The sequence below is a fragment of the Dioscorea cayenensis genome, chromosome 10, assembly GCF_009730915.1.
Source record: "Dioscorea cayenensis subsp. rotundata cultivar TDr96_F1 chromosome 10, TDr96_F1_v2_PseudoChromosome.rev07_lg8_w22 25.fasta, whole genome shotgun sequence".
Classification (NCBI taxonomy): Eukaryota; Viridiplantae; Streptophyta; class Magnoliopsida; order Dioscoreales; family Dioscoreaceae; genus Dioscorea; species Dioscorea cayenensis.
Window position 1 is genome coordinate 15,867,578 of NC_052480.1, and position 24,258 is coordinate 15,891,835.

The 24,258-nt window shown below is 33.5% G+C and overlaps 1 protein-coding gene and 1 pseudogene across 1 annotated transcript; both read left to right on the forward strand.

The window, feature by feature from the left end:
- Positions 1-2,392: 2,392 nt before the first annotated feature.
- LOC120270319 lies at positions 2,393-13,301 on the forward strand (annotated as a pseudogene).
- Positions 13,302-19,174: 5,873 nt separating this feature from the next.
- On the forward strand, positions 19,175-19,741 carry LOC120270320. The gene is made up of 2 exons (XM_039277331.1): positions 19,175-19,191; positions 19,297-19,741. The coding sequence occupies exons 1-2, from the start codon at positions 19,175-19,177 to the stop codon at positions 19,739-19,741; spliced, it is 462 nt and encodes a 153-aa protein (XP_039133265.1).
- Positions 19,742-24,258: the final 4,517 nt, after the last annotated feature.

Here is a 24,258-nt window from a genome sequence, read left to right on the forward strand (position 1 = left end):
TTTCTTCATAATTTGTTCACTCCTGGTGGTAATATGCATCTCTATGATCACCATGATTTTTCTGATATTTATTCCAACCACGGCCCTCGTCCCATGACCATGGCTAAGCCGCCGACCATGCCTATGGGTTTGACCACGTCCCTCATTTGATTTTTCATGTCATCGCATTCACTTGAGGAATGGAGGTAGAGCCAGAGAGGATGAGATTCATGATTTTTTTCATTAGTAGTTCATTGTTTTGTTCAACCACAAGCAAACACGAAATCAAATCAGAATATTTTGTGAATCCTTTCTCTCGATATTGCTATTGCAGGAGCATATTCGAGACATGAAAATTAGAGAATTTTTTTCTCTAGCATATCAGAATCAAGAATACTCTCTCCGTATAATTTCAATTGAGAACTGATTCGAAATATGGCTGAATTATATTCACTTAGTGTTTTTGAAATCTTGTAATCATAAATGCATCCAATCATAACGAGCTTTCGGTAAAATAACCATCTTCTGGTGGTTATACTTTTGCTCCAAATTTTTCCACAATTCAAGTGGATCTTTCACAATTAAATATTCAATTTTTAAATCCTCATGAAAATGATGTCGGAGGAAAATCATTGCTTTTGCACGGTTTTGTAAGGATTCTTAATTACTATCCTCGATGGTTTCTCCAAGTCCATTAGCATTCAGATGTATTTCAACATCAAGCACCCATGACAAATATTTTTTTTCCTGAAATATCAAGGGCAACAAAATCAAGTTTTGCAAGATTTGACATGACAAAAAAAATGTTTGTGTACTTACGTGAAAAAAATTTGTTGAGAAATTGGATTAGTCAGAACTTGGTTAAAGCTTCGTGCTGATAACATGTTATAAAACTATATAATATAACAAGACAAACATTGAGCAAAAGAAAGTAGTGGAAATTCCCTTTCTTGTTCTTATTATTTATATCATTCTTTTGACACATGTATATAGAGTTTAAATTAGAAACTAAAAAAACTTTTGGCATATGAAACGCCAAAAGTTAAGAGGAGTTAAGAGAAACATAATAGGCATTCACTTTTACTCTCCATTTGTTCTATAGAAATAGACATAGGGAATGAGAATGGGAGTGGTGGATGAGGATTAGGGATTGGAATGAAAGTATGTGGGATGATGGGAATGAAGTTTAGTGTCTGGTGGAGGAATAACAGTGTGAATGAAAAAGTAGAAAGAGAAACAAGAGAAAAGTACTTTTCTACCCTTTAATGTAAATAAATGATATTACATACCATAGTTAATTATATTTAAAAATAATAATAATTTATAAAATAATTTAAACAAAAAGTATTCATTTAAATTATTATAATTAAATATTTTTAAATAAAAATCCACTTTTAATTATTATAAATTTATATAATAATTATTAAAATAATTAATCTATTTAACTATTATCCAATTAAATTTTTTTATAATTAAATATTTAATTAAATAATACATTTTAATTACAATTTTATATTGGATAATATTTTTATAGTTAAATATTCAATTAAATAATACATTTTAATAACAATTTTATAAAAATTAAAAATGGACAAAATTCTACTTTCTTAAAAATAATTTCAAAATCTATTTTTAATTATGATTTAATTATGATTAATAAATATTTAAATATTTTTATTAATTATGATAATTAAATATTTTAATGATATAAATTAATTTAATTATGATTTTATAACATGTGGATATTTAATGATATAAATTAATTTTAAATATTTCAAAAATTAAATGTTTCATAACATGTGGATAATTTTAATAGTAAATGTTTGCTCAAGTATACAGCTTTTCCATGTCTTTTATTCCAATTTCCCAAAAATTTATTATAATACAAATTAGTTGAATCTAGTCCGTTCAATCTGGCAACAATTGCTGATGGGCCAGCATCTCACCGTTCATTTTTCAGTGGAAAGAGCACTTGGATTAGCCTCTTTGGCATCTTCTGTTTGCTTTTCTCTATACGAAGTCCTTTGCTTTTGTTTTCACCGTCGTCTCCTCCGGTTGTGCCTTGTGTTCCATCACCATTTTCGCAAACCTTGTATTCATAGTCTCAATCTCTCCGTTTCTTTTTCGGGCATGCTTATCAAGAGCGAAATTCGAGTCTAATTTCATCGTTTCTTTGTCTTCTCTGCAGGATCCTGCCAATGCCATCATCTCTTCTCACTTGTTCTCATTCCAAACCCTAAACCACTGGATTTCTGACCTTCACGATTCCAGGTATGAAAAATTGTTTTTTTTAGTTCATTCATTCTTTCTTTCTTTTTTTTCCTCGGATTTTCTAATTTTAATCATTTTTGCGTGCTCTATTTGCCTGGTTCTTTCTGTGCTTGGGATCAGTTGTTCTTTGGTTTTATTTATAATGTTCAGGTTTGTCTATTGTTTAGAAATTTGTCTAGGATGTGTTTCTATAATACGTAAGGGACATCTCTCTGTCTTTGTCTCTGTCTCTCTCTAATCCAGTAATATATTTTCATTTATGTTTCTTGTGATTGTGTTTTTCAGAGCATTTGTTTGCATATATATGTTTTTATTGAATTCCATATTTATAAGCAAATGCAAAAAGTATCCTAAATCGTGTGTGGTATGTTATAAGATTCAATTCTGTATATTGTTTTGTCATTTATAAAAAAAGCACTTCTAGGGTTTTCCAAAAAGCTAATCCAAACAAGCTCCTAAGTTTTAGGTTTGAGTTATCAAACAATCTGCTTTTTAGGTATCGCAAATGCATTAAAAGATGCCACATTTATACTCTACTTGTTGGAATTTCTAGTCAAGCATGTATGATTCAATTAATTATTTGATTTGAGAAGATTGCATAATATTATCCTGTTCAATCCTTCTAGAAAAATTGAGAGCTTTGGTCTGATGAGCTTGCCTCACGCCTCACTCGCCACTATGACTATGATCTCCGCTAGGAAGCTCTCCATAGAGTTCTGGGCGTTGCTCGGCCTTTGTCACTGGTCACCGGCCCCGATTCATGGCGCCTCGGGCTCATCTTGACGGAGGGACATCCGTGTCCCCTCGATCCTCTTTTCCTCCTTATCGCTCTTCTATTAAGGTCTCCACCTGTCTTCTGTTTCTTTCTTTTAATCTCTTGTTTTTATTGATATTGTTGCATGAATCCAAATCTTCATGGATTTATTTTGTTCATTTTTCTTTGTATTTTGAAAAATTTGGAAATGATGATTGTCAGGAAAAGCTTTAGTAAAGATAGCAGGTTTCTGGGTGAGAATTGAACAAATTTCATGTGCCTGGTTGAGTTTCTCATGAATAAGATGGCAATCCTATTCAATGTGTGTGTGTGGGATTTGGGTGTTCATGGAGCATATGGTTTGCAATAATATGAAGAGCAGTTCTATTATAAGTATTGAAGGGTTGAAACCCCAAAACCACTGTATGTTTTTACCACTATAACTCACATGTTGTTGGGGTATAGTACTATATCCCACTTCAGTTGAAAAATGACATACAACACAATATCATTTGTTTTCCATGAAATAAGAGTGATGACATTTATATGAAACCTACTAGCTAAATCTGAGTCATAAAAGCTATTGACTTATTTATCCTAGGTCAGAATGTATTAGGATTTCCTTTTCCTTTGTCCTCGTGTTCACACGAGGGACATGAGAACATAAAAATGAAAAAGAGCCATGAAGATAAAGGTTCAAAACTGTATTGAAAAGAGTTTATAAGATGAACATTGTCTATTGGATAAAGGATGATTTAAGGCTAACACTGATATGTGTGATGCTGTTTTGTTTGTGATCTGATAGAGATACTTGTTTTAGGAGATTTAAAGCAACAAGAAAAACTGAAAAAGATGAAAAAGGATGAGTTGGCAATCATATGCCCTTTCTTCCATCATTTTGTTAATCTTTCTTCTTTCTTTTTATGCTATTTATATAATACCATGCAAAATCTTGTCTAAATTGCACACTAAGACAGTTCCTACCAACTCAAGGTTTTAAGGAAGGTCAGATCTTATTTTTAGTTTTTCCTGATATCCACAGAGGCTGTTTTATATTTTTCCTTTCCTCCATATTGAGAGAGACTCTTTTTGTGCATGTTTGGGCCTTTTATGGTAAATATGCTCTACAAATACATGCTAATTAATCTAAACATTAAATGTTAATAAATCTGAAGAAGGGATGTAGATGATGTTGATTGTTGTTGTGAGTTAAAAATTGCTATCTCTATTGTCCTTAGCTTAATGAAACTGATAGATTTTACAAATCTTCTTGCACTTTTTCTTTTTCTTTTTGAGAATCACACCTAATGCCCTCAACTTTATTGAGTATATATCAACTTATAAGCTGATCTTGACTGCAGGATGGCTATGCAGTGGTGGCCTCAGACGGGCCTGGTGAGTATCCGGTGATTGCTGAATCAAGAGCTGGTAGTGACGGAATTGGTGTTTCAGTTACTCCTGGGACTGTTGCTTATGTGACAACTGGAGGTGATTCTTGTTTTTATGCATGCCTAGCTTTTAATTATTGCCAATTCAAAAATTTAGATGATATTTATGTGTTTGTTTCCTATGATAATTTAAAGTACATGAGCCTTTAAAATTGTGTTAAGCTCTTTGCATTAATTCCTCCTATTCCATCAGTCAGAAAGTGGGCCATTGAATAGCCATAAATAGGAATTGCAAATCATTTTGCATTTTCATGTTAGCCTTGTCAATGGAGATTTTGTTAATTGAATGATACCAGGAAAAAGTTATCAACTCCATTAATTTGTCAAAAGTTGTCAGGGTAGCTTGTAAGGAGCTAGGTATTGTGGATTGATTATTGCCAATTTATTAATGTAGTTAAGGTAGTTATCAGTTGTCAAATTCTTGTTGCAACAATAATAATTGTTCAAACCATTCATCATGAACATTGTTATTTTCAAGCTCCCTAAAAATGAAAAGACTAAACAATGACAAGAAAAGGCTATCAATTTATTGATAACTTAATGCCGGCTAAAATTACATCCACAAAACCAAAATAGTCTAGTTTGTTGTTGTGAAAAATCACAAACTTGTGGATAAAAATAAAGCTAGTGTTGGAGCAACTATTGTCTCTGAAATTGGAATTTGTTATTGATGCCTTTGGTTGAATCAAATATGGGCCTTTCCACAAGGTCAGCACCGTGAGGAAGCTGATATGATATCTAAGGTAATGCTTGTATATTGTGTAAAAGTTGATGTCATGGGCCAAATCTTTTTGGTCCAATGAATTTATTCAAGCTTATTTTAGGTCTGTTTTTGAAATTACCAAAAATCAACTAATTGCATACTTTTTATTGGGTCCAATAAGGTCGCCCCTTGTTTTGTCTCTCTTTACGATGCATGCCATGTCATGGCTGTTAATGTAGTATTATTTAATATTCATGTTTATTTTTTGTGTTTACCAATTATTAAGTGTTTATTTTAGTTTAGTGAAAAAGGTTAATAATGTCCTTTGGAGCTGTGCTAATAACCTTACGCCTTCTGTACCTTTTATAAGAGCATGGAGGCCTGTATTTGTAATGAAGAAGATTGCTTTTTAAGTTTGGGGATATATCAATTAATTTATGATCCTTAGTTTCTTTTGATTTTGCTTTGGTTTTGACTTGCATCTAACAATAAGTCATAGTTTTTCCCAATGTTTTCACATCCATAGGCCTTTTTTTGTAGCTCAGTTTTTTGAAAAGTTGTGCAAAATGATGATCTATTGGACCATAGAATTTATAGGTTAAGATGCTATCTTGTTTTTTACGTTCTTTTTCTCATCTTATTAAACCCTCATTGGCAACTGCCTTGCAGGTGCCCATCAAAAATTTTTGAGTTAGAATTTGAGTTTCTGTCACTGCCCTTTTCTGCATCCTACAGTTGTACTTGCAAAAAAAATTGATTGCCATTATATTAATCTAGACCATAGTTCAATAAAGATTTTGCAGTCGTCTTTGGTCTAACCAATTTGAATGAATAAATGAATATCTAAAAAGCATGCTTCAGACAAGTAAAATTCTGTCAGATAAATTCAATTAAAGCAAACATGAAACTATTACCATAAATTTAGTTTAAATGGATTCGATTCCACTTACCTCACTTATAGTTTGTGAAGTTTTGTTTTAAGCCCCACCATAGTTTTAATGGGTTAGGATTGTATTATACTGGATACTTCTCAATCACTTATAGTTTGAGATTTGATACTTGAGTGCCGCTTTGTTTGCACCTACATCATTTTGGAAATCAGAAATGTAAGAGTGATAAATTATCACGTTTCTTTTTTACATACTTTCTTTGCTTTTATTTCATTTTGCTTCTATATAATTATTGGAGGTACTGTCATGTGCATATTAACATTATCCTACAGACGGCCACGGCGGGGAATATCTACTTATGTTTGATTTTGTGTGTAAAGAGTATTTGATTTCTTGTATGGGTTATAGGTAATGGATTGTGTAAATTTTGCGTTGACAATGCTTTTAAGGCTTCGATATTTATAAGCCATATATATCACTTCAAGGAGAAGATCTCTATTTATCCCATTTTTATTGGTTAGACAAACAAAAGATCTTTTGCAAGTGCTTGACTTGGAGAATTGCTTCTTTCATACCTTAAATATATTGTTATTGTCTTTGGTAGAAGTGGGACTTGGCTATGGCTATTTCAATTTTGAAGGGTTGGTTTGCACATGAATCTTTAATTGTCTATTAATTTTTATTGTCAGTGGCAAAAGTTCTTTAAAAAGGGAATTCAAGGGGTAATCCACCTCTATGTGAGGTCTTATTGATGAGCCTTAGTATTTGTGTATTGTGTTGTTTTATTCCCAAAGTTAGTAGTAATCTTAAGCCGTACCATGTGAGATCTTGTTCCCAGAGGGGGCTATTTACTTCTTTTTGTTTGGTCCATGCTACTAAAAAAGGGCTACAGCCCCCCAATTAATGTTCTATACATTAGGGTGCTACAAATCCTAGCTTTATTTGACTAGTGTCCATAGTGGGTTGCTCCTTCTACAATTGCATTTTGGATCTGCTTTTTGAAAGGTTAGAGAAAATCAATGATGCAAATAATGCCTTGATATGCTGTATTGATGGTTGTTCAATTTGTTAAATAACGTACGCGATATATGAAGCTCATCTACATTTCCCATTTGAACTTGCATGAGTTCTTACTATGCTATTATGTTTCAGGACCTGTACCTGATGGTGCTGATGCTGTTGTGCAAATAGAGGATACTGAACAAGTGACGAGTTCTAGTGATGGATTAAAGTGGGTACGGATATTGATTGGAGTATCTAAGGGATGTGACATCCGCCCAGTGGTATGATGTTGAAACTTGTCTTGTCATTATTTAGGTACTTGGAATGAAAGCTTTCTACTTTGTTTATCTACATCTCGTGACAGAGAATGTTAGGGTAGTGTATCTTTTCATGTAAATTATAATGGAATCATGTGTAAATTTAGGTGTTTATCCACGTGGACACAGATGAACAATTTACAAGAGGACTTGTGATAAAAACCTAGTAGTAATGTAAGAGTTACGTGAAGCACATGTTGGAATTTCTCATATGACAAGAAAGTCATAGGAAAGTGATTATTTTTCTTGTTTTTAATATTTATGCAGCCCTTTAAATCTTAATATTAAGTGTTTTTATATATTATTTTAATTTGAAGTTAGTGGCTTTGCTTAAAACTTTGCATATGTTGTCATCTACATGTTTTATTCCTTAATCTTGCCTAGAATATGATATTTTTGGGTGAGACAGTAATGGTTTAATAACTTTTAATTTACTAACGTCGAGTATCTATACTTACCATCTCTCAATCTCTAGATGTGGATTACTTGTGATAACCTACCCTTTTAGCATTGTTTGCAACAAGGGACGAGTGTTTGTTTTTACTGTAGTGGTAGAGGGTGTAGAGGGGGTTTTCCAAGTTAAGAAGATGCTTATATATAATATCTCTTCAGTGAAGGGTTCAAGGCAACTATGGTCCTGGACCAAGTAGAAGGTTTGTCCAAGCACCACCTTGTTATTCTCTCTTTCCTGTGAAACTTTGCCTCTATTTCTCTCTTGTTCCTTTGTCTAATCCCTCCGGTGAGACCTCCTGTTCCATTCTCCATCAGTACCAATATCCTAAAATCATCTTGATTAACCTAAAAGCAATATCTGTACTTTTTCCTTTTTCCCCTAAATATAGTTACCCTTTTTGTTGCATTCAAAGTTTTTCCTACTTAAGTAGTTCATAAATAGTTATTGCACTGCAGTTGATGGAAGGACCTGTTTTTAAAACCAGCCTTCTACTATTTTTGGCAGGGGTTGTGACATTGAAAAAGATGCCTTAGTATTGAAGTCAGGTGAGCAAATTGGAAGTCCTGAGATTGGTCTGCTTGCTACTATGGGATTCATGACTGTGAAGGTAATCATTTTCTTTTAGGAATTCAATTTCCATAAGAAAACGGACTAACCAGAATTAGCTTTTCTGCAGGGTTTACCCTAGACCAACTCTAGCTGTGCTTACTGGAGATGAATTAGTAGAGCCATCTACTCAACGCCTAAACCACGGACAAGTTAATATCGGTTTTTACGTGTAACATTTTAGCCCAGCAGGCTGTGATATGTTACTTTATTATTGAAATATAGTAGTATTGAATTAGGCGTCCACTGATATGTATAATAGTTATATTTTTCTTTTTGTAGATCAGAGATTCAAATCGTTCTATGTTGTTAGCAGACTGTAATGCAGCAGCAATGCAAACTGGTCGATCTTGGTATTGCTCGTGATGATGAACGAAGCCTTGAGCGACAGCATGGACAGAGCTCTCAATTCTAGTATTGATATTCTACTAATTTCTGGTGGTGTCTCTATGGGTGACCGTGATCTGGTTAAGCCTAGTCTAGAGAAAGCGAGGGACCATCCTCTTTGAAAAAGGTGCATTTAATGCGACTACACTTACACTAGATTCACAAAGAAATTTGCTTATTTTATTGTCATCCAATGTCTTTTTAGTTCTGCACAAAATCAAACTACTGGTATCCATTAGTATGTTGGTCATTGATAGTTAGGAAAGTTGTATTTGCAAGAATGTGCTGAAGTTAGAACTGCTTTATTTAGGCAAAATCTTGCATGCATTCTTATATTTTCACCAGAATAACTTCACAGCTGTAAAAGCTGTCTATGCCTCTTCTTGAAGTAAATTGTTTGTCTACTTTTTGGTTACTTTTTAACTGAAACTAGTTTCTCAAAATTTGAGGTGCCAACTTGAATTTACTTTCATGCCATGCAATTAATCATAATTTTTCCAGGGACGGTATTTCAATAGATGAGTATACCATAATTTAAGATGTTATACTTTCATGTTAGATTCCTTAAACCAGAAATAAAATATATGCTTTCAGATGTTTCCATAATTTCCTTTCAGATGAGCTGATATGCCCTTTGCAGATTAGCTGGTCTCTGTGTATTTTCTTTTGTAACTCCTCAGTGACATATATGTCCTTCCCTAAAAGTTACTGATTCATGTTTTAGCGCACTTCTATTTTATTACTCAATTGTGGTATTCGCCTTATAAGTGTATGTTTTTGTATTAGGGTCCTTATGCGACCTGGAAAGCCATTGACTCTCGCAGAGATTACCAGAAAATCAAAGCGGGGAAAAAATGTGACAAAACAGTTATTGCATTTGGTTTGCCTGGAAACCCTGTGAGTTGTTTGGTTTGCTTTCAGCTTTTTGTCCTGCCTGCAACCCGTCAACTTGCTGGTTGGTCAAATCCTCATCTGCAAAGGTTGCCCCAATGTTTGTGTGTTGGAAGTTTTGATACATTTTTTTATGTATGCAATACTTAGAATATCGGCTTTCAGCATATTTTTAAACATTAATCTTATTTTGGACTATTTACTTGTATAAAATGGTGGCCTAGTACAAAATGCTTTCATAGGTTTCTGGATAGTTAAAATTAGACACAGGCCGACACCCAACTAAGTCATTAACAAGCCTCATTACGTGCTAATCAGAAATTCTAAAAGGAGTTTTCATTTCATCCTTTGCTTTATCGGTGAAAAATGAACTCTGACCTTGAGTTAGTTCTGGATCTAATGCGCTTAGTTGAAAAATGAATTCTGACCTCTCAGAGCTTAACAGTTGAGATGTCACTACGTTTATCCTCTTTTCTTTTTTCTTCTTCACTATGCATTTGATGGTAAAGTTTACTTAGAGTAATGGATATTTCTTTGTTTATAATAACATATTTGTGTAACATTAAGAGCAATATTGTAGAAAATTCTCTTTGAATTTTTATTGTTAATTAAACTTTTTGGGTTTGATGATTTCACATCATCCAAAGCCCTAATTATCTATTTTTCTGTTATTGGTTTATGGTTAATGTTAAAGCCTTCAGCTTTAATTCCATCATAAACCAGGTGAACATAAAAGACATATAGAACTCATGTTTTTCATACCTGCATTTATCTTCTAGTGGATTTTTGTTAATAAAGGTGAACATAGAATTAGTAACTGAATTATTTGTAGTTTCATGTTGTTCAAATATTGTGAGGAAATGCCCTCTTGCTGTTAACAAAAAACATCATATTTCTGTAGAGTACATCACTCGCATTGCCCAGCCTATTAGTGCTGATTCTATTAAGTCCAGAATATCATCGTGCCATAATAAGGTGGGGAGTTGGATAATGGTTCTGAAATACGCCAGGGTAAGCAATACAGATTGTTTCTGTTATGTTCATTAAAATCAATGCTATACTTTCCTTTCCCATAATTGTACATAAATCAACTTTTCTTTTAGATTCATTGCTGAGAGCACTGGGGTGCAAATGAGCAGTCGTCTCTTAAGTATCAAGTCTGCAAATGCTTTTGTTAGAGGTTCCCCGCAACCGGGGAGATACTTCCTGCTGGAACTTTTTGCAGGCCATACTTATTTCTGATATAAGCAACTTTCATCTTAGTAAAGGGTTCACTGATCTTTGTATCCAAAGCAATGCTGAATCCAAGCAAACAAGCAGTGCATCACCAGAAACAAAGGTTAAAGTGGCAATCCTTACAGTGAGTGATACTGTGTCATCAGGAGCAGGTCCTGATAGGAGGTAATTTTGTGCTGTTTTTACTTGCATTATACTCAATTATAACTATTTCCTCTTTGCAATATCTTCATTTATGATTATCGTATGCTGATATGTTGATCAACCTGAGGGACATCATGAATTTCATTGCCCTTGACAATTTGATTCGGCAGGAAAGATATGCAAGTGTCCATATATAGTGCAATGCTATCGCATCATGCCAAAAGTTGTTGCCAACCATGTGCGTGTTATTCAATGTTGTTTTTGCTGCACTTCTCTTGTGGTTTTCAAAAAGCCTTGAGATGTTTTATTGAGATACACAGCCATTACTTATGTTAGAAAAATTTAGCAAGAATGAAAAGGTTAGAAGCACCACTTCAATATCTCTGAGATGTAATTTCCTTACCAAGAAATATATTAGAAGTATAGCATATGCACCATGCACAGCATGGTAAAAACTTTCCCTACAATCAATTGTTGCCATGGCATGAAGCTTGCTTCCTATTTATTGATGATCTCACTAAATTATTATAGTGTTTATGTAGCTGTGTCTGTCATCTGCATTCACTGAAAATATCTGTGAGATGGAATGCATCATGTATTTTATGCTTTATTTTTTAAGTCTTCTCATCATCATTTTGGAATACTTTTTCCCCTCCTTTTCATAACGTAGATTTTACATTCTCAGATCACTACTTTTTTTGTTTTTCAAATTTTTGGACCAAGAATTATTGTAGGTAGTCAATTTCCTAAAGAGGAAGCAATTGTGCGTTATCATCTTAACCCACATACACTTACCTGTTGGGCCCGTATAGAAAAAATGTCCTTTTCAGTGCATCACTTCGTTGCATCCATGTACAATGGGAAAAAGTTTCTGTGTCTCAAATATGCATTGATACATTCCACTGAAAAGTAAAGAACAAGAAATACAAAAAACTGCATCCTGATACACCTCTTTGGATTGTTTTTCCTTAGGGGTCACATAACCGATGCTAAATTGAATATTGTTGAGTTGCTGTTGCTCTTTGCAAAAGCGGCAATAGAGCTACCTGTAACTCTGCACATTTATATGATTGAATTTTTCGATCACTATATTCTTAAAGACACTACCATCTGGATGTGAGTCTCCAACTAGTTTTTTGTTTCAGTGTGGATTAAACAAGTTTTAACCCAAACAGTCTTGTTCTTCAATATTTTTTAAGATGCGATGGACATAGTTTGAATCCTTATTCTCATTTTGCTTTAATGTGGATAGACTGCTGATTGATTCTGTTTTGTTCATGTTAGCAAACTTCACCCAGCCTTACTCTTCTATATGCACACAGTGGTCCTAGAGCAGTGTCTGTCGTGAATTCTTTTTCGGATAAGATGGGAGGAGCATGCATTGTTGCAACAAGGGTAGTCCCTGATGACATAAATATGATCAAGGAGGTCCTTCAAACATGGTGTGATCATGATAAAATTGACCTAGTACTAACTTTAGGTAAAACTAGTGTTTTCGATATAGAAAAGCAAATGCTTCTTTTGTTTTCCGAATTGTATTCCTCCGGAGAACTATCTTAAAATGTAATCATGACCCATTGGTTTATAAATTCAAAGGTGGTACTGGATTTACACCAAGGGATGTTACACCTGAAGCTACAAAAGCTATATTAGAGAAAGAAACACCTGGCCTTGTTTACGTTATGCTTCAGGAGAGTCTCAAGGTATGTTGTCTCTGGTAATTTGGTTGCACATTTTATAACCTTCACGAACTAAACTGTGTAGCGATTCTTTGAGTTGATGTAATCTCATGTAATGATGAATGTCACTGATTATTTTTGAGAAACCAGGTTACCCCATTTGCAATGCTTTCTCGAGCTGCAGCGGGGATCAGAGGATCAACTTTGGTAATGATTTGTAAGTCTTAAATTTTACATTGTTTAACCTCTATTGAAAAATTTGATCTTGTGTCGCAGATCATCAATATGCCGGGTAATCCGAATGCTGTTGCAGAGTGCATGGAAGCTTTGATTCCGCGACTTAAACATGCACTTCGGCAGGTAAAAGGCGACAAGAGAGAGAAACATCCTCGTCATACACCACATGGCGCCGCAGAGCCTACCGATCAGTGGGAACAGAGCTTCAAGCTAGCATCGGTGGAGCGTGGATGTTCTTGTTCTCATTGACAGCTTCGAGTTCGCATTCGATGAGTCTCTTGTTGAGTTCGGATCTTAGACATGTATTTTTCTGGCTTTTTATTTGCATGTCTGAGGTGGATGATTGCTACATTATATATCATCTCCTTGGATGTACTATGTTTTAAAGGAATTTATATTAAATTCCATAAAATTCTTATGAGTTTTTAAGTAAAATTTTTGCAAGCCAATTTTTTAATGTCCAGTTTTATTCACAGGATATAAGTTTGGATGTGATGAGGCTACATTGCACATCATTTTTGTGAATTCAAATAGAAATTAATGAAGACATCTAAATTTTTACAAAACCAAAGAGAAGAGAAAAAGATAGCAATACCTGTTTCCCATATCTCATCTTTTGCATCAGTGTCTAAAATAACTGTTTGTGTTTTTCCAAAAATATTTATTTTACAAAATAAACAAGTGTGCTTTAATATTAAAAAAAATACATAATATAATATAGGGGTTTTTGCAGGTGTATACTACTATTTTTAAAACATAAGTAAGATGGGTTTTTTTTTTAAAATAATGCGTTTTTTTTATTTAATTACGAATATAGGTAAAACGGTAAGATTGGTACCGGTGTTAATATTGGGGGTAGAAAATGGTATGAAACATACCGTTTTTAATGTATGGGTGTAGAAAATGGTATGAATCTTACTGTTTTCACTGTTTTTTTTAAAAAAAATAAATAAAAAACGGGATGATTCATCCCGTTTTCAGTGCATTAGCACTGAAAAGCACTGAAAACGGGATCAAGCATCCCGTTTTTCACTGTTTTTAAATTTATTAATTTTAACTCTATTTGTTTGTAAATACATTTTTGTTTTAAATTTCTTAATTTTTTGCACTTTAACCCCACATTTCTTCTATAATTAATTCAATAATTTATAAAAATGTTTTTAAACCAATTTTTTCAGAAAAAATTATTTAAAATTATTTTATTAATATTTCGATTATTATTAGAGTGATAATCATTGAAGTAGGAATTATTAAAAAATATTATTATTATTATTTTTATTATTGTTGTTATTATTACTATTATAATTGGGAGAATTATTTTCAAGTATTTTGTTGAAGAAGGAATTATTTCAAATTATTTTGTTGATAATTTCATTATTATTGTTAGTGTGGGAATTATTGAGGTAGGAATTATTTAAAATTATTTTATTAATATTTTGATTATTATTAGAGTGACAATTATTGAAGTAGGAATTATTGAGAATTATTTTTATTATTATTAGAAAATTATTTTTTATTATTATTTTTATTATTGTTGTTATTATTACTATTATAATTGGGAGAATTATTTTCAATTATTTTGTTTAAGAAGGAATTATTTCAAATTATTTTGTTGATGATTTCATTATTACTAAAGAAGGAATTATTCTTAATTATTTTATTAATAATTTGAATTATTGAAAAATTATTTTTTTATTATTATTGATAAATTATTATTATTATTATAGGAGAATTATTCGTAATTATTTTATTAAAAATTTGATTATTATTTGGGAATTATTAAGGGCCCTGTTTGGATGCAAAATAAAAATACTGGCATAATTTTTATTATGCTAGAAGTGTAAGTGATTATTATGTAAAATTATGACATATTTTTATTCCTACAGAATGGGTGTTTGGGTAACAAAATAAACAAATATTACAAAAAAATTATTACATATTTTTCTTATATAATGAGTGTTTGTTTTTGCATAATAAATAATTATTACATAATAAATATAACCATTGGATTATAAACTCGTTGGTAATTAAACTTTGAAAAAAATAGCCGTTGTAAATATAGCTGTAAATATAGTCGTTATAATTATAGCCGTTATAATTATAGCCGCTATCATTTTTTTCCCTATTTATACACAACATGATTCCTTTGCATTATGCACATAACTCGATTCAGTGTTGTAACCATTGTTTCACCATGGATTCCCTTTACATCTTTGGAGGAAAAAGAAATGAAGAAGATGATCTACTCATGCTCAACAATTGGTCAAGAGAATGTCCAAAGACCTTCCGTGAAATGTAGAACATCACACATCCATTCTTACAGTGTGATGCATATGTACAAGAAATTCTTCAAGGTCATGAGGAACGCTGTAAAAAGAGAATTTCGTATGGAGCCTTATATATTTCAAGCACTCGGTTGATCGCCTAAGAGAAAAAAATCCCTCCTCTGCAACTCAAAACGGACAACAGTCGAGGAGCAACTAGCAATGTTCATGTACACTCTAGCTCATAATGCTAGTAACCGTGATGTGCAAGAGCGATTTCAACATTCTGCAGAAACGGTTAGTCGATATTTTTAGTAAAGTACTTAAAAGTCACATTTTCGACTTGCTCGTGAATATATAGAACCTCCATCAACACTGACATCACCGGTTATTCAGAATACCCAAAAATTTTTCCCATATTTCAAGGTAGGCAAATCTATATATTATGAAGTTTATTGTGAACTTTTTTCCGTCTTTATAAATGTTTATATGTTTGTTTATTTTTTAGGATTGTGTTGGTGCTATTGATGGAACACATATTCCAATCACGATTTCTTTGGATAAGCAAGATCCTTACAGAAACAGGAAGCAAACGTTATCACAGAATGTTATGGTTGCATGTGATTTTGATCTTCGTTTTGTATATGTACGAGCTGGTTGGGAAGGTTCCGCTCCGACGCTAGGATTCTCCAACGCTCGATTGAACAAGGTTTTTGAAGTCCCACGGGGTAAATATTATCTAGTAGACGCAGGGATATGCTAATACCCCGAATTTTTATTGCTCCATATAGAGGTGTCCGTTACCATTTGCGGGGAGCAAGGTCGAGCGCTAAACTAGACCGAGCAATTATAAAGAACTATTTAATTTGCGACATGCGCTCATTACGGAATCATGTTGAACGCATTATCGGCATTTTGAAGATGAGGTTCCCAATCCTTAAAGTAGCAACTTTCCACCCAATAGACTCTCAAACTGATATAGTGGTTGCTGCTTGTATGTTGCATAACTTCATCCGTATACATAATGGTACAGATGTTGTTGAGGATTTCGATAATGAAGCCGAAGAAACAATTGTTCCTAATGGAGATGAGTCATACGGAGAGGATGTTGAAACCATGAACTTTTGAGCGAACCGCAGGTGCTCGTAAAAGAGATGAAATAGCAATGCAAATGTGGAATGATTATTGTAGCTACCACGAGCTTGATCATAGGTGTGGTTTTCATAAAAATTGTTTATTATCTATTGTATCGCAGCACTTTTTAGATGAATGAATCTTGTGTCTTGTTCGAAACCATTGCCTATAATGAAATAGCATTATAGAGTATATTACAAGACAAAAAGGATACTTATTAACAAATTCACGCCAAACAAAAAAACCTACAATCAATATTACACATAATGAAAAAGATCTCCATAACAACTTTCACAAGTTCAAGATTACAAGTTCATAATCAAAACAAGTTCATGGGATTGTGCTTATGAAAAACATTCAAGTTCGGGATAACAAGTTCATAATCATCTTCTACTCAATTTTTAGAGAACATCATTTTTGAGCCATGGCACTTTTATGATCTTCTTGAAGACATAAGAAGAGTTCACGATAACTCTTATCTTTAATGAAAAATTTGGGTAGCTTTTGAACATTTCTTCTTCAGGTGAAAATGCCACTCATTTCATTAAACACCTTCATGCAATCTTCTATTGTGTTTTTTTCCACTACTTGAGTGCCCTTGAGAACTTCAAGATATTCTTTGCTCTCGGCTCTCGAAATGCAATGTATTTATCCATATTGAATGATGTTTCTTGCGGCTTTTTTTCCCTTTTCGCTCCCTTTTTCTTCTCGTGTCCATCTTGATCTCTTAGTCCCCGTGGAATTTCATTGCTTGAACTTTTGAGTGTGAGGATTCCGTGGTTGAGAACTAGGCGGTTCCACTTGCATGATATCATCATCCTCAGTCTCGTGTGTAGGTGATTGTTGCCTTGAATCGTTTGGAGTAAAGACACTTGGAGTTGGGGTGTGCAATCGGTGATTGGGAGATATCTTCATAATCTTCTATACCACGAGATCGCTTTGCCTTCAAAGATACCTCCCTACATTTTACACATATAAGTTGTTAGTGAAGTACAAGTTTATAAATGTAAAAATATTAAAAATATATGCTTACCCTCATAAACCTCCCTCGCAATGCCATAAAAATATGGAAACGGGTCTAGTATGCCACTTCCTTGCATCTCTATTCCTCCTGCTTTTGATTTTTTTCAAATCAGATGGTTGTAATTAATGAAACAAGTCATTATGTATGTACATACCTCTAGTAGTGGTGCCCAGACATCATCAGGAGCGGACACAATATGTCTTTCATAATCCCATCCGAACCCACTTAATTCAGAAAACCCTTTTTAGAAGCTTGTATGTTTTTCAAGTCTTGCTCTAATGCTTTGACTTGGCTTGTGGTGATGCTTGGATTGGAAAAACTTGGTTATCATGTCACGTACCATCTTGTTTCATGCCTCTTTTGTCCATCCATTTTTGTGAACGGTACGCAGGAGTATTATACTCACCCAATAACTTTACTAGGTAAGCCTTGTGCATTTCATTCCACTTTGCCCTAGCTTCATGTCTTCCTTCACTTGCCACACCTTCACTTGCCATACCTTCACTTGCCATAAGCATCGTAAAAATATAATGGTTCATACTCAGATTTTTTTGGTAGAAACCGTCACACATATAATTGAATTTGTATTACATTTTGGGAAGAATTTGGGTGGTCCATGTATGTTAGCGAAATGAAATATATTTTTTTGAAAAATTACAAAACCGCTATTTAAAAACGAAAAAGAAAAAGAAAAATTTAAGGGAAGCAACATATATGTAACAGGATATATGTGTGTGTGTATATTGGCTTTTAATTACCAGATATCACACATATTATCTGACTAGATAGGCAATATATCATCAGATAACTTTGAATCATTCTAATGAAGGCAATATATCATCAGATATCACACGTGCAACTTAATTAAAAATAGTTCTAATGAAGGTAAGCTCAAGAACCAAAGCAAGCGGAGAAAAGCGTTAGTACACCAATGATACGATTGTATCATAACTTCTATCGCTTTAAATTCTCTACAAATCCTCTACCTCATCCCATCTGTTGAGATCATCACTCTTATGTATACCTTTAAGTATATCTCTCACAATCTGTATTATTCTAAAGTTTTTTTTAACCTTAATAACATTGATCACACTCACACTAATACATAATGAATGTTATGGAAAGCAAAATCCTCAAGTTTATTATCATCTTAGTAGCATTGATCATACTCTCATTTTACACAATAAATGATTTTAAAAAATGGAAGGTGAAGAGATAGCAAAGCAGAATACAAAATGTGAAGACTAGGTAGCTGCATAGAGTAAAATTGCCCTGACACACAAATGATTTGAGAAGTTCTAGATGTAAGCAAAATATTTAGGCCATACAAAAATAACAAAATGCATTTACACAATTAAATCCCTGGTCCACATTACTACCAACTTTACAGCCATAAGATTTTTCTAAATTTAAAAGTAGAAAGCAAGTTCTCCTTCACAAAAATAAATAACTAAGAATCATGTCCAGAGACTACCCTGATTATCCTAACTAATCATCTCTTATATTCATAGCTTCATTGCAACAAAAAAAATCATAGAAATTTTTGTTTTGAATTTAAATGAACCCAATGACTAGTTAAAACTATCCTACAAACCACACAGTGGTCTAGCTTCCCACTTTTAATTCAATGTTCTGTTGAACTAATTAAATGTGTTTGAGACTGACTAGGTAATTGACTCTTGAAAAAGATCCACAAACATACTATAAGGAATAAAGCGGGGGAAAAAAGCAGACAGAAGTATGAAATATGAACAATGCGCCTATTTCGAATGTATGGTTCGAAGATAAAGTACTTAACCGACCTTTAAAAACTATATATATATTACTCGCTCCCAATCTACCCAAACTCTTATCACTCTTCTACGCTTTGAGATAGATGGAGGACATACCAAGTTCCAAGAGGCGCTGAGGACTCCGAGGAGTCGCCGGAAGTGAAACGGCTGTGTGATGACCTCTTTCTTGATATGCTTGATGATGATGTCGACACCGGCGATAGGGATCCGAGTGCAGGATTTGGCCTCCGTGATGAAGAGTTTAGAGGAGGAAATCGGGTTGCGGGCGCTAGCGCCTGGCAGTGGAGAAAGCGTACCCGGATCTTGGGTTTTCTTCTTGGGGCGTCGGATGATGAGTTAGGGTTGCCGCCGGCGCCGGTTTCGTCGGAGGAGGATGGAGAGGATGTGGATGTGGTTACTGGTGGTTTGGAGGTGGAGGGTGGTGGTTATGGAGACCAGATCTGGGTGTTTGATGATGAGATCTTTGATGGAGGGTTAGGGTTTGGGATGAGGATGGAGGAGAGGGACGTCGCCGGGTCGGTGCCCTAGATCAAACCTTGTTTTACGGCCGTGCGTCGGCGTTGCCGCTCATCAGCCGGTGACACGCCTGTCGGAGGTGGGATGGTGCTTTAGGTGTTCTACTCCGGCAACGGCTTCAATCTTCTGGCGTGGCAGTCGGCAAGCCTGACAAATTGAGGCTTTTTGATCTTCGTTTTTGAGAAGAAAGGAGCTCGTGCGGAGGAGAGGCGGATGAGAGGGGTCACGACTTTTCATAAGAAAAATATTCGAGTTCCCTTTGGAATATTTTTTTCTGGCAGAATCCCCACATTATGCCATATTTTTGGGGTGTAAATTAAGCACCCAAACGACTATTATGCCATAAATCCATGAAAATATTTTTTACGCCATAATGTCATTTTGATTATGTAGGATTTTTGGCCCTATCCAAACAGGCCCTAAGGCATGAATTATTCAAAATAATTGTTAAAGTGGAAATTATTGAAATTATTTTTATTTATTATTTAAATTATTATTATTATTTCTCCAACTATAGATATGTTCATCTAATCCAATACCCACATCAACTTGAGAGTCTATCCAACTCATTTTTCTTCAATCTATATTATATTATTCTTATTCAAAAATGTGCGAAAGATCACTCATTCTTGTCTACTACAATGGTTCCATTACAACAATTGAAGATAGTGTCATATATTTGTTCGACAATCAATCTTGTTTTTTACGTTGAAAAATGATATCTCTTTAGGGATTTTTAAATAGAATCATTCAAGAAAAACATAAAAGCCTCGAACAGTGAAATGATTACGCATATCAAATACAGGTTCCCTATTTCTTGTGGCAATGGGAAGATTTGCTATCGATCATTTAAATTGCGCAACGATCGTGATGTTCAAATGATGTTCGATTGTCACCAAAGATTCACCGAAATTCAAGTTCTTGAGTTGTATGTAGAGCTTAGGCATCTACTACTTTCATCAGTGGTTCTCCGACGACACATCAATATTGTTGAAAGGACATCCTGCAGTTAGATGGCATGGGATGATCCAACATGCAATGTTGGGTTCACTTCCTTACAACCATCGAATGCACCAACATACCCCCATCAGCAATGCAACCACAAATGGAATCAATTGGCATACATCAAGATATTGGAACTACTTCTTTTCATGATACCCATGAAAATGAAGTTGGTGACTATGGGAGCTCTAGTGGGGATGCGTTTGATAGTGACAACTACATGAGAATAGCGAGGCAAGTCCTGAAAATCTTCATTTAGAAGATTGCAATTTGGAAGATATCCCCAGACAAAGCATAAATTTTACGATGCCACCATTTGAGCCTCCAGCTCATATGAGGGCATTAGATTTGAAACAATGTCACCCCCGAAATTCCCTGAGGGCCATCCTTTCTTTAACACCCATGATGTGGAGGCGATGAATGCAGACGGAGAATTGTATGTAGCATGCAATTCAACACCAAAAGATGATGATGTCATTGCGATTAAGAAATTACCGCTGCAGTCGGTGGATTACATTGTGATTGGAGTCTAATCCAACTCGTTATGTAGGAAGATGCAACCTATATGGTGACGGATGTCATTGGAGGGTTCGTGTATCATTTAACAAGAAGAAGCAGATTTGGCATGTTACAAAATATAATGATCCTAGCATAATATGGTCTACAAGGGTCTAAAAGATCTTGATCTGATGATAAAAAGATAATAGTATTGGCCATATACCAATCATAATATGGTCTTGACATTACGTGTCTCCAGCTGGAACATTAAGGTGAAAGACAATGTGATGCTCTATCCCTCCGAGATCCAATCCACCTAGCATGTGTTATTTCCCAACTGCTGTTCTACCCTACCACGGAGATCATATTCATGAGTCAGTCTAATGTTCATCGGTGCTGTGGAATACCTTGAGCATATCCAAATTGTCTTGTTACTTGATCGGTCGGTGCCACTCAACAACTTCAAAACATATCAATGATGTATACTACAGTCCATAATAACTGCTCGCATAAATTTCAAATGGAACTTTTTCCAATTATATCGTCTATACTCATATGGCTCCATATGAAGCTGCTTAAAGGAAAAAGAATATTCAAACAAGTAAAGCAATTATTCTCAATGTAAATATCCGTGATATATGATTATTTGTAACTTTTATATCTGTGTGTGTAATTTACCCGCTGTGGTTCCATTCGATCGATAGCGTCTTATACACCTTAACATTATGGTGGTTACTCTGTCTGCTCATCATCCACTTGAATGCTCACTCCACATGAAAAAGAATAATGAGTTAGATGATAGTCTAGGTAGTTCATTGAAATTGAATAATTATTAAAAATCATTCTTACCAGGGATAGGGAAATAACACATTCGATTGAGTTTGTGGAGATATGTTTGAAATTCTATACCAGCGGATTGGAGTAATATCATTGATCCACTAATGTTCTTCATGTCTTTGTATACATGCACGCACAAGGGACCTATATAAGGTAGCTAGGCATGCCGATCCCAACTATATCTTCCAACGCAGTGAAATCCCGTAAAAAGTGGTAACCTACTCAAATGAACCCTATTTTTGGGACATATCCGCATCAAGACACATCCAATGAGCCTTAGTATATAGCGCACGTGCACAATACTCAACTGTTTGTGCACTTGCATCATGCTTGAGAACATACCAAATGTTTCCTTCAAGCCAAGTTAGGTTATTGTTTGCCTTTTCTTTGTTCAGGAGGCGGATAACACCGAGCAACTCCTCACATAGATCAATCCCAATGCGGATGTTGGTCCAATAACTTCATTGCCATTAATAGGTAACCCAAGTAACAATGCCACATCCTCTAATGTAATGTTGCTTCACCACGTCAAGTGGAATGTGTGTTTCTACCAGATCTCTCCACTAATGCACGATAAGACCAGAATCAATTTGAAAATGTTGAACTTGAGCTGCATGTGAAAAACCCGGCTACTCTTAAAAATATCCATGATTTGAGCCTCAGTGGTTCAAAGCAATGATATGTCTACACCTTTAGAACTCGATCAAAAGTACTTTTAAAATAATTAATTTAAAAATAAATAATAAATAATAAACAACAAAAAAATACGACCACATAAAATCGAGCATTAAACTTACTTTCTCCAATAAAATTGATGATATATGTTCATTTTGATTTCGTAATAATGCCATTTAGAAAAATAAACTCAAATCGAAGAAGAAAAGAGAAAATAAGAGAGAGAGATTTGGTGACAATGAAAAGAAAAATGGCTTGATGAGGGTATTGGATTAGGAGTCATATTTATAGTTGGAGAAATAATAATAATAATAATAATAAAAATAATTTAAATAATTTCTACTCTAATAATTATTTAAAAATAGTTCCTGCCATAATAATTCCCAAATAATATTAAAAATATTAACAAAAATAATTTTGAAATAATTTTTCCTTAATTATAATGAAATCATCAACAAAATAATTGTATAATTCTCCTATAATAGAAATAATTTATCAACTAATAATAAAAATAATTATCAATAATTCCTACTTCAATAATTATCACTCTAATAATAATCAAAATATTAATAAAAATAATTTAAAATAATTACGACTTTAATAATAGTTTTAAATAATTCCTACCTAAATAATTCCCTACACTAATAATAATAATCAAATTATTAATAAAAATAATTTTGAAATAATTCCTTCTTCAACAAAAATAATTGAGAATAATTCTCCTAATAATAATAGTAATAATAATAATAATAACAACAACAAAAATAATTTTCTAATAATAATAAAAATAATTCTCAATAATTCCTACTTCAATAATTGTCACTCTAATAATAATCAAAATATTAATAAAATAATTTAAAATAATTACCACTTTAATAATAATTTTAAATAATTCCTACCTCAATAATTCCCACACTAACAATAATAATTAAATCATCAACAAAATAATTTGAAATAATTCCTTCTTCAACAAAGTACTTGAAAATAATTCTCCCAATTATAATAGTAATAATAACAACAATAATAAAAATAATAATAAAAATAATTTTCAATAATTCCTAATTCAATGATTATCACTCTAATAATAATCAAAATATTAATAAAATAATTTTAAATAATTTTTCTGAAAAAAAAAACTATTTTATAAATTATTGGATTAATTATAAAAGAAATGTGGGGTTAAAGTTCAAAAAATTAAGAAATTTAAAACAAAAATGTATTTACAAACAAATAGAGTTAAAATTGATGAATTTTAAAAATATACTAGTGAAAATGGGATGCTTGATCCCGTTTTCAGTGCTTTTCAGTGAAAAGCACTGAAAACGGGATCAACCATCTCGTTTTCCGTGCATTAGCATGAAAACGGGATGAATCATCCCGTTTTCTATTTATTTTTTTTTAAAAAAAACAGTGAAAAACGGACCATACTGCTTTTCTACACTCCATACACTAAAAACGGTGATGTTTCATACTGTTTTTCTATCCCCAATATTATCACCGATACTAATCTTACCATT